The sequence below is a fragment of the Lithobates pipiens genome, unplaced genomic scaffold, assembly GCF_037356315.1.
Source record: "Lithobates pipiens isolate NorthernLeopardFrog02 unplaced genomic scaffold, aLitPip1_a1.2 Scaffold_19, whole genome shotgun sequence".
NCBI lineage: Eukaryota > Metazoa > Chordata > Amphibia > Anura > Ranidae > Lithobates > Lithobates pipiens.
Window position 1 is genome coordinate 65,332,445 of NW_027507764.1, and position 17,716 is coordinate 65,350,160.

At 45.8% G+C, this 17,716-nt stretch overlaps 1 protein-coding gene across 3 annotated transcripts in view; it reads left to right on the forward strand.

The window, feature by feature from the left end:
- The window catches only part of DUS3L (dihydrouridine synthase 3 like), a 51,931-nt gene that overhangs the window by 22,066 nt on the left and 12,149 nt on the right, over nucleotides 1-17,716 (forward strand). For all 3 annotated transcript variants that reach the window (XM_077490840.1, XM_077490838.1, XM_077490839.1), the window contains exons 9-11: nucleotides 1,971-2,081; nucleotides 13,551-13,647; nucleotides 15,543-15,618. In XM_077490840.1, the coding sequence (XP_077346966.1) occupies nucleotides 1,971-2,081; nucleotides 13,551-13,647; nucleotides 15,543-15,618 (284 nt within the window). The remainder of the gene's footprint in view (nucleotides 1-1,970; nucleotides 2,082-13,550; nucleotides 13,648-15,542; nucleotides 15,619-17,716) is intronic.

A 17,716-nucleotide genomic window follows, 5' to 3' on the forward strand; every position in this document is an offset into this window, starting at 1 on the left:
TGATTTTTAATACTATACGTGTATGGATCAGAGCTAAGGGGGAGCAACGTTTAACTAGTGAGTTATTGAAACCCCTTTCCTTCTACTTTAAATAGGGATTTGCATTATGATGATGCAAAATATATTTTTATATTTTCTCTGTAAAACTATATATATATCAGGTCAGACTACAGCTCTGTGTCTGAATGGACACAGGGAAACTCAGTTTGGCTTCCCCCATAGGAAGCTGCTTGCTGTGGGGGCACTCGACAGGAGGGAGGGGCCAAGAGAGCCAAAGAAAAAACAGACGAGGAGGATCTGGGCTACTCTGCAAATCTACTGCGCAGGGCAGGTTAGTATAACTTGTTTGTTATTTAAAAAAAAAAAAGAGACTTTACAATCATTTTAAAATGAGAGTAAACTTCCTTTTAGTTGATTTTTACCTATAGGTCACAATATAATAAGGCTGACCTATAGGTACAGTAAATATCTCCTAAACATGCACCTGTACTTTAGAAGCAGCCGGTGACATCACTGGTGCATGCACTCGCTTGTGCTGTAAACAGTGACTCCTGCGTGCATGCGTGGGAGTGGCGCCGTGGCTCCGCCATTCATACCACCGAAGCCCGCAGACCCGGAAGGAAGACCAGAGGAAGATGGGAGCACCTACATCGGTGACAGCGCGCTGCTGGAGGGCTTTGGTTTCAGATGAGTCTCAAGCGATGCATACTAACACATTATGACAACTGCCTGCCCCCCCCCCCCCTTTTTTATTATTTTTTTTTATTTTTTTATTGGCTGCGGTTTACTACCACTTTTATAGCAGGATATCAAATGCTATACACACATGCAACATAGGAGGGCCATGACTCTCTTTAATACCTAGTGGAGTCAGCACCTTTTTGAATATTCTCTATGCCAAAACAGTAAGCTAGATCAGTGCTAAACAAAAGTCTACAAAAAGTCTAGAAACTGCCTATAATAATGTTTTTTTTCTTCTTCTTAACATTAATTTCAACTGCATAGTTGAGGGCCACTGTGTGCCTTTATGCTAAACCAGCTTTCCCTTTTGTAAACAGCAATATATAAATATCCAAATGAATACAGTGATGTCTTTGCAGTTCTCTAGTTTTGCACCTGTGCCCCAGGCAACATGTTGCTAGACTGTTACTTGTATGACCAGAAGTCCGTGGACACCCCTCTCAATTATTGAATTCAGGTGTTCCCGGTAAAGGGTACTGTTAATGCTACAGCATACAAAGATAAACTCTGTTGTGACCGTTTGGTATTTTTCAGTTCAAGCATCACGGAACCCATGTGTATAAAGCCAGCTCCATATAGACATGGTATGATGAGTTTGGTTTGGAGGAACTGGAGAGTCCTGACCTCAACCCTACTGGTACACCTTTGGGATGAGTTGGAATTCTGATTGTGAGCCAGGTCTTCTCATCCAACATCAGTACCTTACTTCACAAAGAGTTACTAAACCCACAACAGTCAAATCAGTCTGTATATGTAGCATAACATGCTTGTTATACTCACTGTGGAACTTAAGGGGTTATCCTCTGCATTGTGTAAAAAGGCCATTTTATCCTGTATGCTCAGATCCTTCCCTCCTGCACTGTCTATCTGGGGAAGGACAGCTAACACAAGCAGAGTGGCTGACCTGCACATGCTCAGTTGTGTATTTTATGCTGGAGAGAACATTTTCTTGTTCTCTGAGCTAGCCAGGTCACATGATATTGACATCACACATGTGGGTGTGTATACAGACGGTAGTGGAAATCTCCTCCTACCTGAACTCTCAGCGCTGGAGAAACTGTGCAGTTTCTCGTGTAACCGTGGTATACAGATCATATAAAAAGGTATATAGTGGCAGTATTTTAATGTGACAAGAAGATGTATAAGCTGTGGGCACAGCTGGGACATAACAAAAGTCTATTTTGCAACCATCTTTGAGAATCTAATATTTTCCACTGTCCTATCTCTAGGTTCTAGACGTTCCTCTGACTGTGAAGATCAGAACTGGAGTCCAGGAGAAAGTCAATCTGGCTCATAAGCTTATCCCAGACTTGAGGGAATGGGGCGCTTCTCTGGTCACTGTGAGTTCAGATGTTCTGAAACAAGGATGTTTTTTTTTGTTTCGTACCTTTTTAGTGAAATTTAAACTTTAAAAATTATACATAAATGTGGAAATCTGTGGCAACTATTAATTGTGAATGAAAAAAATATTATAAGCTGCAGTTACTGGTGATCAAAAGGTATATGTGTGTAATATGAAATAGAACTGCGCTAAGTTTACTACAATGAATTAATAATGAAAAAAGTGCTCACGAATCATTTGTTAGTAATCTTGAGTGATATAAAATCAATTAGAGAAGTAATCAAAAATTGTGTAAATATATATAATATTTATAATTAATTCATAAAGTCAATTTTTTAAAAAAACGTATAAAGTGCTCATGCGGTCCTTTATAGCAGGTGAATCCAGTCGCGTTGTAATATCTATAAGGTGCGGTCCAGATTATTAGGTGACCACCACGTGACCTCTCCTTGAACAAACCGTGTACTCGCCAACAGGGAAATTAAGTAAAGTCCAAAACCAATCACACTGTCTTCTTATGTAACAACAATGGAAAATCCTCTCCAGCACATAAAAAATTCTATCATCTGATTGTGTCCCTTTTTCTCACACAGATATAGAGGGGAGAAGAGAGGCTTCTGTAATGTATTAAACCATAAAAAGTATTATGCTTACAATTTCAGTGTCAGCCCAACACGAAAGTCAACACTATATTAACATCTACCGTGCTGTTTGCTCTGGCTGTGTCACCAAGCCGCAAACAGACATGCTGCGCGGGTCCACCTAAGGTGTGGCCTGGAAGGTGACGTTATCCCACACAAGCTGTTCTGTTTGCGGCTCGATGACACAGCCAGAACCAAAAGCGCGGTAGAGATTAAAGTAGAATTATAAAACTTCTTTTTTTTTTTTTTTTTTAATAACCCCGTCAGATTATTATTTATTTAATTTTTTTCACCATTTGTGTCCCATTGCAAAGATTTACTGTTACTTCCAGTCCTATAGCCAAAACAGGAAGTGAGAGGAAATCCCTGCAAATTAAGGAAATGCCTTTGGGACCCCCAGGTCACCAGAACTGGTGCCCCCATTGGAAGATTTGCCCTCAATTACTTATTTGGGGAAAGCCCAAAATTAGGGATTTTCCAAATTTGGGATTTTCTTTCGCTTCAATGATAATGGTACACAGGACAAATAGAGGGGGTGACTTTCCATAACGGGGGGCACAGAGAGCAATAAAAACTGACAAACATTCTAATTCCTGTCCACTCTATTCAAGTTTTGCATTTTAGTTATACTATAACCACTTCACCCGGGTTCAAGTCATTTGCCATCGGGAACTTGAAGTGGCGATATTTGGAAGATGCCTGATGTCCAGATATCATTCTTTTTCAGCCTGCAATTCCCTGCACAGTAAAAACAATCATAGGGGCTGTTTTTGCAGCTTAATTGTTTTTACAGGCGGTGTTCCCCCTCCAGGGCTTCTCCAGTCTCACTCGTGAGATCGGCGAGCCTGAGAATGAAACCACCATCGGCAGAAGTTTACCATAGAGCTGACCAGGGACAAAATGGCTCTCGGAGGCTGGGCGCAACGTTACTCAAACGAATACGCTGCCGTGTATTCGGCTGGAAAGGGTGAGGTTGATTTTTTTTTTTTCTTTAATCTCAGGCTTTCCAGGCTAGAGGAGAGATGTGGGAACTTAAAGACCCCAGATCTCTCCATAAAGAGGAACGATGAGTTTGTCCATTTGCGTCCGGCCGGCGCATCGGACTTAAGGCTGATCTTTCCTTTGTGCTTTGTAAGTGCATTTTTGTTTTTATATTTGAGTTATATTAAAAGGTTTTACACTATTGGAGCTTCAATTTAGTTTTTGCTTGGAATTGGCCCATATGACCTAATATATGGGAGATAACTAAAGATACTTGTTTGACAACCTGGTCATGATATTGGTGGAGGGAGGAGAACAGTTGAGACCCTTCTGAAGTGGGAGATATCTATTGTTATATGCTGTTGGTGACCCTCTGTAGTGGGGGGTCATGAAATTCTGGTAAGGAGTAATTTTGGCTGTATGTTGGTGGATCAAGCACTTGCTACACAGTAGAAGATTTGACGATTTCATCTATATTGGAATTTAAATGTCGTCTATATAATTACACATTGGGTGTTCACTATTTTTGTTTTATATTTTTTGTTTTTGTTTTTTCTTTTTCCGTTGTTCACTGTGATCAATTACCCTATAACCCTTATTCTTTAGGACTGGGGGTAATAGGCCTAATTTTGCACATTATTATTGAAATTTTGTCTAATGTTTTTTACTTCATTGAATTTTTTGTGGGTTTATGATTTAGCGCAGCTTACTCAATTTTTCATGTGTTTTTTTCTGTAATTATGTAATACAGTCTAGCCGCAGCTGATCAAAGTTCCATTGTGGACGATTAGTATAATATTTTTATCATAGCGCAGTTTTTTCCTTTTTTCCAACTCTCCATAAAGAGGACCTGTCGAGCCCTGTTCCTATTACAAGGAATATTTACATTTCTTGTAATAAGAATTGGTTATCAAAAGATAACAATTTAAAGGGAAATTGTAAAGGTGTTTTTATTTTTTTTAAATAAAATAAGCAATAAACATTTTAATTCCCCCATGTGCATGCATGCTCGAACACAGAAGTGAACACATACGTAGGTCACATCCGCATATGTAAACAACATTCAAACCACACATGTAAAGTATCGGCGCAAATATTAGAATGAGAGCAATATTTCTAGCACTAGACCTCCACTGGAACTCTAAACTGGTAACCTGTAAAAATGTTAAAGCATTGCCTATGGAGATTTTTAAGTACCGAAGTTTGGCGCCATTCCACTAGTGTGTGCAATTTTAAAGCGTGACATGTTAGGTATCTATTTACTTGGCGTAGCACCATCTTTCACATTATAAAAAATAATCGGGCTAACTTAAATGTTTTGTTCATTAATTTTCCCAAAAAATGCATTTGCAAAAACGCTGCGCAAATACTGTGTGACCAAAGAAGTTGCAACAACCGCCATTTTATTCCGCGTGCAGTTGTATTCAGCCCCCTTTACTCTGGTACCCCTAACTAAAATATTGTGGAACCAATTGCCATCAGAAGTAATTTAATTAGTAAATAGAGTCCACCTGTGTGTAATTTAATCTCAGTATAAATACAGCTGTTCTGTGAAACCCTCAGTGGTTTGTTGGAGAACCTTAGTGTACACACAGCATCATGAAGGCCAAGGAACACACCAGACAGGTCAGGGATAAAGTTGTGCATGGGCGTCCGCAGCAGGGGGCAAGGGGGGTCAAGTGCCCCCCCCCCCTGGAATTCCCAAGGTGTTGCCGCCGCCGCCTCCATGCTGCATTTTTCTTTTCTGAGTCCGCTCTCTCCTCTGGATTACAGCGCTGGATGGCTGTGTTCGGCGGCCGCTCTGTAGCACAGTCCCGCCCCCCCCAGACCAGCTTGTGTGATAGTAGAGAGAACCATGTTCCGCCTATCACATGAGTCGGTCTGGGGGGGGCGGGACTGTGTTACAGAGCGGCCGCCGAACACAGCAATCCAGCGCTGTGATCCAGAGGAGTAGATGTCCATCCGTGCTACAGTGCCTGGATAGGAGGATCGAGAGGGGGGGGGACTGCAGTGCTCTCCTCCACCACCACACTCTCCTGCCCCCCCAGTGCTCTCTTCCACCACCGCACTCTCCTGCCCCCCCCCCCCCAGTGCTCTTCTCTTCCACCACACACTCTCCTGCCCCCCCCCCCCAGTGCTCTCTTCCACCACCGCACTCTCCTGCCCCCCCAGTGCTCTTCTCTTCCACCACACACTCTCCTGCCCCCCCCCCCCCCCCAGTGCTCTCCTCCACCACCGCACTCTCCTGCCCCCCCCCCCAGTGCTCTTCTCTTCCACCACACACTCTCCTGCCCCCCCCCAGTGCTCTCCTCCACCACCGCACTCTCCTGCCCCCCCAGTGCTCTCTTCCACCACCGCACTCTCCTGCCCCCCCCAGTGCTCTTCTCTTCCACCACACACTCTCCTGCCCCCCCCCCCAGTGCTCTCCTCCACCACCGCACTCTCCTGCCCCCCCAGTGCTCTCTTCCACCACCGCACTCTCCTGCCCCCCCCCCAGTGCTCTTCTCTTCCACCACACACTCTCCTGCCCCCCCCCCCAGTGCTCTCCTCCACCACCGCACTCTCCTGCCCCCCGTGCTCTCCTCCACCACCGCACTCTCCTGCCCCCCCCCCCCAGTGCTCTTCTCTTCCACCACACACTCTCCTGCCCCCCCCCCAGTGCTCTCCTCCACCACCGCACTCTCCTGCCCCCCCAGTGCTCTCTTCCACCACCGCACTCTCCTGCCCCCCCCAGTGCTCTTCTCTTCCACCACACACTCTCCTGCCCCCCCCCCAGTGCTCTCCTCCACCACCGCACTCTCCTGCCCCCAGTGCTCTCTTCCACCACCGCACTCTCCTGCCCCCCCCCCCCCCAGTGCTCTCTTCCACCACCGCACTCTTCTGCCCCCCCCAGTGCTCTTCTCTTCCACCACCACACTCTCCTGCCCCCCGTGCTCTCCTCCACCACCGCACTCTCCTGCCCCCCCCAGTGCTCTCCTCCACCACCGCACTCTCCTGCCCCCCCCCCCAGTGCTCTCCTCCACCACTGCACTCTCCTGCCCCCCCCCCCCCCCCAGTGCTCTCCTCCACCACCACACTCTCCTGCCCCCCCCCAGTGCTCTCCTCCACCACCGCCCTCTCCTGCCCCCCCCCAGTGCTCTCCACCACCGCACTCTCCTGCCCCCCCATGCTCTCTTCCACCACTGCACTCTCCTGCCCCCCCCAGTGCTCTCCACCACCGCACTCTCCTGCCCCCCCCGTGCTCTCCACCACCGCACTCTCCTGCCCCTCCATGCTCTCCTCCACCACCGTGCTCTCCTCCACCACCACACTCTCCTGCCCCCCCCAGTGGTCTCCTCCACCACCACACTCTCCTGCCACCCCTCCAGTGCTCTCCTCCACCACCACACTCTCCTGCCCCCCCCCCCCCCCCAGTGCTCTCCTCCACCGCCACACTCTCCTGCCCCCCCCCCCAGTGGTCTCCATCACCACCACACTCTCCTGCCACCTCTTCAGTGCTCTCCTCCACACCACACTCTCCTGCCCCCCCCCCAGTGCTCTCCTCCACCGCCACACTCTCCTGCCCCCCCAGTGGTCTCCATCACCACCACACTCTCCTGCCACCCCCTCCAGTGCTCTCCTCCACCACCACACTCTCCTGCCCCCCCCAGTGCTCTCCTCCACTGCCACACTCTCCTGCCCCCCCAGTGGTCTCCATCACCACCACACTCTCCTTCCACCCCTCCAGTGCTCTCCTCCACCGCCACACTCTCCTGCCCTCCCAGTGCTCTCCTCCACCGCCACACTCTCCTGCCCCCCCAGTGGTCTCCATTACCACCACACTCTCCTGCCACCCCCTCCAGTGCTCTCCTCTACCACCACACTCTCCTGCCACCCCCTCCAGTGCTCTCCTCCACCACCACACTCTCCTGCCCCCCCCCCCCCCACAGTGCTCTCCTCCACCACCACACTGTCCTGCCCCCCCCCCCCCCCCCCCCCCCCCCCCCCCCCCCCCAGTTTTCTCCTCCCCTGTTCTTGCTGCTCTCCAGCTCTCCCCATCCTTCTCTAGCCACCATCCCATTTCTTTCTCCCCCAGTGCCCCCCCCCCGTCCCCCCCCCAGTGCTCTCCCCCCGTGCCCTCCACTCCCCCCAGTGCTCTCCCCCAGTGCTTTCTCCCCCCAGTGCTCTCCTCTCTCCCCCTGTTCTTTCCGCCCAGTGCTCTCCCCTCAGCGCTCTCCACTCCCCCCAATGCCCCCCCCCTGTTCTTTTCCCCCCCCCAGTGCTCTTCAGCTCTCCCCATCACTCTCCAGCCCCCACCCCAGGGCTCTCCAGCCCCCCTTACTCCCCACCCCTGTTCTTTCTGCCCCCCTGGTGCTCTCCAGCCCCCCCAGTGCTCTCTACCCTCCGTGCTCTCCACTCCTGTTCTGTTCTTTTTGGCTCCCCCCCAGCACTCTCCACTCCCCACCCCTGTACTCTCCACTCCCCCTGCATTTTGCACCCACCCATGTGCTCTCCACCCCCCATAGTGCTCTCCAGTCCCCCGTGCTTTCTACCCCTGTTCTTTCTGGCCCCCACTGGTGCACTCAAGCTCCCCCCATTGCTCTCCACTCCCCCCTGCTCTTTGTACCCCCCAGTGCTCTTCACCACCCCACACTCTTAGCCCCCCCAGTGCTCTCAGCCTACCGTGCTCTGTACCCCTGTTCTTGTTGGCCCCCCCCAGTGCTCTCAAGTTCCCCCCAAGCGCTCTCCGCTCCCCACCCCTGTGATCTCCACTCCCCCTCGCTCTTTGCCCCCACCCATGTGTTCTCCAACCCCTCCAGTACTCTTTGCTCCCCCTTCTCTCCAACTCCCACTCAGTGCTCTCCACTTCCCCAGGACCAGAGGGCAGGCTGACTGGGGCCAGAAAATGAGGACGGCTGAAGGTGCAGGTGGCCAGGGACCACTCCATCTCACAGCAGACAGATCCTCTGGAAGGAGCACCATCCCCATCCAAAACGAGAACAGACCCTGCCTGCTGCTGGCCGTCATGGATATCCTGCTGGCATGCAAGGTACTGTACCGAGCATCAACAACACACCTTCCCACAGACAGGGACTGCACAGGAGGGGCTGCAATGATGGGCGCAGTGAGACTGCATTCACGGCACAGTAAAGCTGCATTTGATGGACACAGTGAGGCTGCATTTGAAGGACACAGTGAGGCTGCATTTGGTGGGCACAGTGAGGCAGAATTTGGTGGGCACAGTGAAGCTGCATTTGGTGGGCACAGTGAAGCTGCATTTGGTGGGCACAGTGAGGCTGAATTTGATGGGCACTGGTGAGGCCGCATTGAGCTCTTGTTTCAAGTCTGCAGTCTCTGTCCATCTCCTGTAGCATGTCTGCAGTCTCTGAGGGAGTCTGGAGAGGAGTCAAGAGTGGGAGCGCTGCTGGGATGGGGGTCATGGGAGAAGTCAGACTTGTGTGGACTGTGGACAGCAGACTATAGCAGGGGTTGACAAATTTGCTTGGAATCTAGGAGCCAGCTTAAAAAGTTAGGAGCCAGGTCCGTGACGACGATCCGGACCTGTCCCTGGCCTGACATGGAGACAAGTGAGGGGAAGATAGCAGCGCCGTTGCCGCCCCCCCCGTCTCCAAGTCATTGCCCATAGCTCTTAGAGGGACATTTTATTTATTTTTTTCAAATGACAATTTTTTTTTCAATTGCATTTTAGTGTAAATATGAGATGTGAGGTCTCTCTGACCCCGGATCTCATATTTAAGAGGACCTGTCATGCTTTTTCTATTACAAGGGATTTTTACATTCCTTGTAATAAGAATAAAAGTGACACAACATTTTTTTTAAAAGAACAGTGAAAAAAAAAAAAAGTTAAAATAAAGCAGAAAAAATAATAATTTTTAAACGCGCCCTGTCCTGCCCGCATATAAAATCGGTGTTCGAACCACACATAGGAGGTAGCGCCGTGATCGGTAGAGCGAGAGCAATAATTCTACCCCAGACCTCCTCTGTAACTCAAAACGTGCAACCTGTAGAATTTTTTTAAACGTCGCCTATGCAGATTTTAAAGGGTAAAAGTTTGTCGCCATTCCATGAGCGGGTGCAATTTTGAAGCGTGACAAGTTGGGTATCAATTTACTCAGCGTAACATTATCTTTCACAATATAAAAAATAATTGGGCTAACTTTACTGTTGTCTTATTTTTTTATTAACTAAATTATTTTTCCCAACAAAAGTGCGCTTGTAAGTCCGCTGCACAAATACGGTGTGACAGACAGTATTGCAACAACCACCATTTTATTCTCTAGGGTGTTAGAATAAAAAATATATATAATGTTTAGGGGGTTCTAAATAAAGGGAAGAAAAGGCAGGTAATATAATACATGTAGAGGAATCTTCATTAACATTGCTGATTTGTCATACCAACGGCGACCACAAGAGGGCGCCAGATTCCATAAGGAATCATAGGACCGCAGAAGGCCTCAAAGCCGCGGCCTAAATTTTCGGCCGCCGGCGGAACGGCCCGACGCGATCACGCTGGGGGGGTCCACAGACACAGGATACCCCCAGCTGTGCTGCCCCAGGCGCGAGGTCGCTATTTCTAGTCGCCAATGCGACCTGGCGACCGGGTTTTGTCGAGCCCTGGACTATAGGATAAAACCTCCAAGCTGGAGCCAACTGACTGAGCCCTGCACAGTGCACCTGAGAGAAGGTCAGTGAAAGCACCGCCAGGCCAGTCGGGGGTCACTGATGTAAGGGGGGAGTGAATACAATAATGTAAGGGGCACCGATATAAAGGGTTTCCTCCTTATATTAGTAACCCACCCCCCTTACCTTAGAGTATTCTTTCTGCAGAAGGTGGTCCCCCCCCCCCCCCCCACGTTCTGAGTTTCTGGGGTCCCCCTTGATGATTGATCACTTACCACTATTAACTGGAATTTGAATATATATATATATATATATATATATATATATATATATATATATATATATATATATATATATATATATATATATATATATATATATATATATATAAAAAGCCCTATGTGATTTCATATCTATATCTAATACTCTCTTCATCAAATGTGCTTTAAAATGTATGGTTTTTCCCTTTCATGAACAAGAAAATAATGACGTTATGCTGTTGGGCTGGTATAATAATGCTGTTGGGCTGGTATAATAATGCTGTGAGGCTGGTATAAAAAAAATTCCATGGCTGGTTTTTGAAAGCCTGGGTGTCCGCAAGGTTACTCAGGTGGCTGCGTACCATGCCCATATAGCCTAGAGAATGTACATCTTTTTACATTGCAATACATCTGTTGTGGCCATATTTTTATCTTGATGAAAACAGCCTATACAGTGACAGTATGAGATCAATATATGACCACAACAGATGTATTGCAATGTAAAAAGATGTACATTCTCTAGGCTATATGAGCCTGGAACACAGCCGCCAGAGTAACTTCCAATACAAAGTGAAGATGAATTATCTGTTATATAACACATATGTATTACCAGTGGAAAGATTTTCATGAGATTGTCGAAAAGGGGCGGAGCATGAGTGGCCTTAAAATGATGCCCCCCTTGGAAAAAGTTCTGCGGACGCCCATGAAGTTGTGGAGAAGTTTAAAGCAGGGTTAGGTTATTAAAAATATCCCAAGCTTTGACGGAGCGCGGTTCATTCCATTATCCAAAAATGGAAAAAGTATGGCACAACTGCAAACCTACCAAGACATGGCCGTCCACCTAAATGGACAGGCTGGGCAAGGAGAACTCTGGAGGAGCTGCAGAGATCCACAGCTTAGGTAGGAGAATCTGTCCACAGGACAACTATTAGTTATGCACTCCACAAATCTGTCCTTTATGGAAGAGTGACAAGAAGAAAGCCATTGTTGAAAGAAAGCCATAAGAAGTCCTGTTTGCAGTTTGCAAGAAGCCATGTGGGGGACACAGCAAACATGTGGAAGAAGGTGCTCTGGTCAGATGAGACCAAAATTGAACTTTTTGGCCTAAAGGCAAAACGCTATGTGTGGGGAAAACTAACACTGCACATCACCCTGAACACACCATCCCCACTGTGAAACATGGTGGTGGCAGCATCATGTTGTGGGGATGATTTTCTTCAGCAGGGACAGGGAAGCAGGTCAGAGTTGATGGGAAGATGGATGGAGCCAAATACAGGGCAATCTTAGAAGAAAACCTGTTAGAATCTGCAAAAGACTTGAGACTGGGGTGGATGTTCACCTTCCAGTAGGACAATAACCCTAAACATACAGCCAGATCTACAATTGAATGGTTTAGATAAGGGATATGCAATTATCAGACCTCCAGCTGTTGCAGAACTGCAAGTCCCATGAGGCATAGCAAGATTCTGACAGCCACAAGCATGACACCCAGAGGCAGAGGCATGATAGGACTTGTAGTTTTGCAACAGCTGGAGGTTCGCTAATTGCACATCCCTGGTTTAGATCAAAGCATATTCATGTGCTAGAATGGCCCAGTCAAAGTCCAGACCTAAATCCAATTGAGAATCTGTGGCAAGACTTGAAAATTGCTGTTCAGACGCTCTCGATCTAATCTGACAGAGCTTGAGATATTTTACCAAGAAGAATGGGCAAAAATGTCCCTCTCTAGATGTACAAAGCTGGTAGAGACTTCCTCAAAAAGACTTTCAGCTGCAATTGCAGAGAAAGGGGGTTCCACAAAGTATTGACTCGGGGGCTGAATACAAATGCCCCCACATCTTTATTTGTAAAAAAAAATTGAAAACCATTTATCGTTTTGCTTTCACTTCACAATTATGTGCCACTTTGTGTTGGTCTATCACAGTGATGGCAAACCTTGGCGCCCCAGATGTTTTGGAACTACATTCCCCATGATGCTCAACTATACTGATGAGTGCATGAGGTCATGGGAAATGTAGTTCCAAAACATCTGGGGTGCCAAGGTTAGCCTTCACTGGTCTATCACATAAAATCCCAATAAAAATTTCAAGGGGTATGAATACTTTTTCAACACACTGTGTATGTATATGTATGTGGATGTGTGTGTATGTATGTATGTATGTATGTATGTGTGTGTGTGTGTGTATATATATATATATATATATATATATATATATATATATATATATATATATATTATTTATATTAGTGTGTGTGTGTGTGTATATATACACACAATGTTTTTGGGGGTCCTGAGTAATTTTCTATCAAACAAATGATTATTTTTACATGTAGGGGAGAAGTGTCACTATTGGCTTGGGAGGCAAGTGGTTAAGTTTGTTTAACTTTTAGTCATTGTGCCTTTTTATATATTTACTCTTATTTTTTGATTAATTCGATTTTTTATTTATTTTTATTTTATTTTTTATATCACTCAAGATTGATTACTAACAAATGATTAGTGAGCACTTTTTTTCAATATTTATTGATTCATCTAATGTGGTGCACTTAGTGCGGTTACATTTCATATTACACACTTAAACTTAAAAATGACTAACCAGTAGGATTCCAAGGTAAATCTTCCATAATTCACTACTATGCTATGGATAGTAGCACATTATGGCTAAAAGCTCCTGGGGGCAACTACAGGAGGGGGTGGAGACCAGACCAGTCAGCCTGCACAAGGAGAGAGCAGTAGTGACTGGTCTTTATTACAGGAAGCTCCTTACTGGATTACTGCATAATGGCAGATGTACACAAAGCACACCAAGATTCATCTGTAGAATAATAGTTGGAACCCTAACTTTGGACAGCTAGAGGGGATTCCAAAGAAGTTTTTTTTTTTTCCTGATCCAAGCACTGCAAATCCTGTTCATCCTCGGGTTGCATAACCCATTTAATTATTTTGTTTTCTTTTCCTTATAGCTTCATGGCAGATCCCGGGAGCAGCGCTATACAAAGCTTGCAGATTGGGAATATATTAGTCGTTGTGCTAAGATTGCAGATCCACTACCTTTATTTGGTAAGTGATAAATACAAGTGTTCTTGCTAACCTTAAAGTAGGAGTGCGATCAAAAGCTAATTAATCTTAAAGCTACTCCCACCTCAATTCTAAGCCCTGTGCTAACTGCCCTGTAAAGGAAAGATGTACATACCTAATCTGCGGACGCTTCAGTCCAGTCATGTGATCGAGTCCAAGCACCAGCTTCAGTGTAGAGGAGGGACAGCAAATAACTGATGCCCCATAGCAAATCTGTGAGTGACGTCCCTATCCAGGATCTGCAGCTGTTGCTGCATTCTCCTCTCCCCAGAAGTCAGCCACTGGGGAGATCATGTGACTGGACCAGAGCTCCCTTCGATTGGGTAAGTATACACATTGTTACTCTACAGGGTAGTTGGCATAGGGCTTAGAATGTGAGTAGGTTTAAAGCGTTAGTAAACTCACAACAGTAATATCAGTCTGTATATGCAGTAAAGCATGCTTGTTTGTTATACTCACTAATCCTCTGCAATGTGTAAAAAAGGCTGTTTGATCCTGTCCTCTCTCATCCTCCCCTTCTTTTATTGTTCCCAATCCATCTGCTAATAGAACAGAGCCTTGGATTCACTCTGCACATGCTCAGTTTGGTGTTTATTGCTAGAGAGGTTTTTTTTTATTTTTTATTTTTTTGGGGGAGGGTGCATGTGATCAGCACAGGGCCAATCAGCACTGTCCAGACAGAGGGTTTAGGGGTCATGCTGCCTCAAAGGACCATCGGAGAAGAATGAAAACTCCTCCTACAAGCTTTGACCAGACACTGATAGAAGTCACAAGACTGCTATATACTGCTGATGAGAAAAGGTATTTAGCAGTTTATATTGACAAAAATTATTGCATTTCCACGAGTCTATGCCTCTTCCTGTCTCGCCGCGCTGTCTGCTGGGGGACACACGGGTCCCAGAGACAGCGCGGACCATTCCTACTGCGCTACGCGGCTCGCGCATGTGTCGTATGGAAATGGAAAGTGAAGCCGCAAGGCTTCACTTCCTGATTCCCTCACCTAGAATGGTGGCGGCAGCAGCCGACATCGCTGGATCCTGGGACAGGTGAGTGTCCATTTATTAAAAGTCAGCAGCTACAGTATTTGTAGCTGCTGTCTTTTAAAGCGGTTCTGCACTCATAATAATACATTTGCCCATTCTGTTGCCTCTAGACCGTACATTTGATAATGCCACATGTTTTTTTTTTTTTTTTTATTAATCTACCTTTTGTAATTCGTAGTTTTTTATTTTCCTCCCCTGCGGCGATGGGCGGTCTCTTGCGGGGATCAGCATCATTTCCTGCTGAAGCCCGCACTGTCTCCTGGGATCTCGTCCAAGTAATCCCAGGAGACATTGCGGCTAATGCACCCGAAATCTCGCGAGATTTCGGCTAATACACCCTGTAATAGCCGAAATCACGCGAGATTTCGGGTGTATCAGCCGAAATCTCGCGAGATTTCGGGTGCATTAGCCGCAATGTCTCCTGGGATTACTTGGACGAGATCCCAGGAGACCGTGCGGGCTTCAGCAGGAAATGATGCTGATCCCCGCAAGAGACCGCCCATCGCCGCAGGGGAGGAAAATAAAAAACTACGAATTACAAAAGGTAGATTAATAAAAAAAAAAAAACATGTGGCATTATCAAATGTACGGTCTAGAGGCAACAGAATGGGCAAATGTATTATTATGAGTGCAGAACCGCTTTAATATTTTTTTTTTTTTACAGTGAAATCCCTCTTTAATTGATTTATTTAAATTTTTTAATTTTTATTTTTTTATATAACCGGGATGCAGTGACTGTTAACAGCTGTTTTCTATGAATATTGGGTTATTTTTCTAATTGATTTGAAGAGAGGATTCCGCTGTAAGCTCTTAATATCGGTGCTTGCTTTACAGGAAATGGGGATATATTCTCCTTTGAGGATGCTAATCGAGCGATGCAGACTGGGGTTTCAGGAATTATGCTGGCAAGGTCAGTATTCAATAGAAAAGGTTTGAAGAAGTACATCACAAAATGCAGCAGTTCATAAACAGCCACATATTTGTGTGCACTCAGTGCCAAGGGGTTAAGAGATCCTCTACATTTAGATGTAGGCGCCCCCTTCTGTCTATTTCATATATGTGCAATAGGCTATTCAAGACCTATCTAGAGGAGCAGCATTCATCTGTAGTGCCTTCCCCAGTGAATCTTATGGATTTTTCTCACCCAAGCCCATGCGCAATACTGATCAGCATAGCCCCATAGCTGTTTATTATCCTAAAAATGTAATGTCTGTTGAGGGGTTGCTGGGCTATCTATCGCTATCAGCGAAGCATTAGAGGACCATAGGAGGGACGCTTATTACTGTATCTTTATTGTAGATCAACTTCCTAAAAGGAGAATTAAAGTTGAATACTACTGCAGTGCTTTCCAGGCATGGCTATATTTACATAGTTACACTGCTCCAGCTTGGACCAATAAAACGATGCCCGATCCATACCTGGAAGATGCCCCTGGAAAATCACCGCTTTTACAGTGCTTGTCGCTAGCTTCTGGGTCCAGTGCAACTGCCCTGCTGCTTATTTTCTTAATGGAGGCATTGGATCTGATTGGATGAAGTGGAAATTGTGAAACGACCACCCTGCCTCTCGTCCAGTCAGAGAATACATTCATTGAGAAAATGCAAGGTTTTTCAAAATGTTGCCCATGCAGAGCGGGTGACTTCCTATAAGCAGCAGGGCAGCCACCTGGCACAGGACACAGACGATAGCGGTGATCACTGTAGTAGTGGTGTCTGTTACAGTGATTTTCAGGCGCTATTTTTGCGCTAGAGAGCCTGAAAACTGCCTCAGTCTGAAAGGGGTTATGAAATGCAGTATGTTTGAACAAGGGGGTCATTTTTTTCTTGACAATGACTATGCACGTGATGATTATCACTTGATAACCACTTGTTGCCAAGGCCAATTTGGACATTTCTCACATACATGTCAAAATCTGCATTTTTTTTTTTTTTTTTTCTAGAAAATTATTTGAAACCCACAAACATTACATATTTTCTGAAAGCAGCAGTCCTGGAGAATAAAATGTCGGTTGTTGCAATTTTTTTATGCCGGGAAAAAAAGGAAAACAAATTCACTTAAATTTATTTTGGTGCACACAGACACAATACAATATCCAATTTTTTTTGGTAAAATATAAAAGAGGATGTTGCACCAAGTAAATAGATACCAAACAAGTCAAAATTTATAATTTCACATACAAATCTCCATAGGCCATGCTTTAAATACCTTTACAGGTTTCAAGTTAAACATGAGCTCTGGGACTAAAATGACTGCTCACACTCTGACATTCATGGCAATACCTCACATGTGTAATGCAATCTCCGCTTTACATATGCATGCGGGACCTATGTGCGCATTCACATTTGTGTGCGGGGATGGGGGTGCTTCAAAATTGTTATTTTTAACCACTTCCATACCACAGGCCTTCATATGATGTCCTGGGCTTTCATTGTTGATATCTGAATGATGCCTGCAGCTACAGGCATCATCCAGATATCGTTTTTTTCAGCCGGCGATTCCCTATACCAAGAGAACAATCATAGCGGCTGTTCAGCCACTTGATTGTTCTTACCGGCGGCCCTCCCGCCGCCCTCCGGTGCTACGGGCTTATCCGGGCAATCAGTGAGCCGGAGAAGGAATCCGCCAGCGCCAGAAGGAAGCCATAGAGAAAACCAAGGGACAGATATTCCCTGGCAATCCAGGCTGGCGGAAGTAAACAGAGAGTAAACTGCGCTCCAAAGCAAATTCTAAATAAAAAGCTGCAATAAAAACCAAAAAATATCCATATGGTGTGAAAAATACAAAAACATAAATTGCGCTAATTATTGTGACCACTCTAAATCCCTTGTGACATAAAAAAGAGTGATAAGAAATAGTAAATTCATATATGTGCATATACAGAAAACACTGACATGAAATTAATCACGGTGTGTGTGTGTGTGTGTGTATATGTGTGTGTGTGTGTGTATATATATATATATATATATATATATATATATATATATATATATATATATATATATATATAT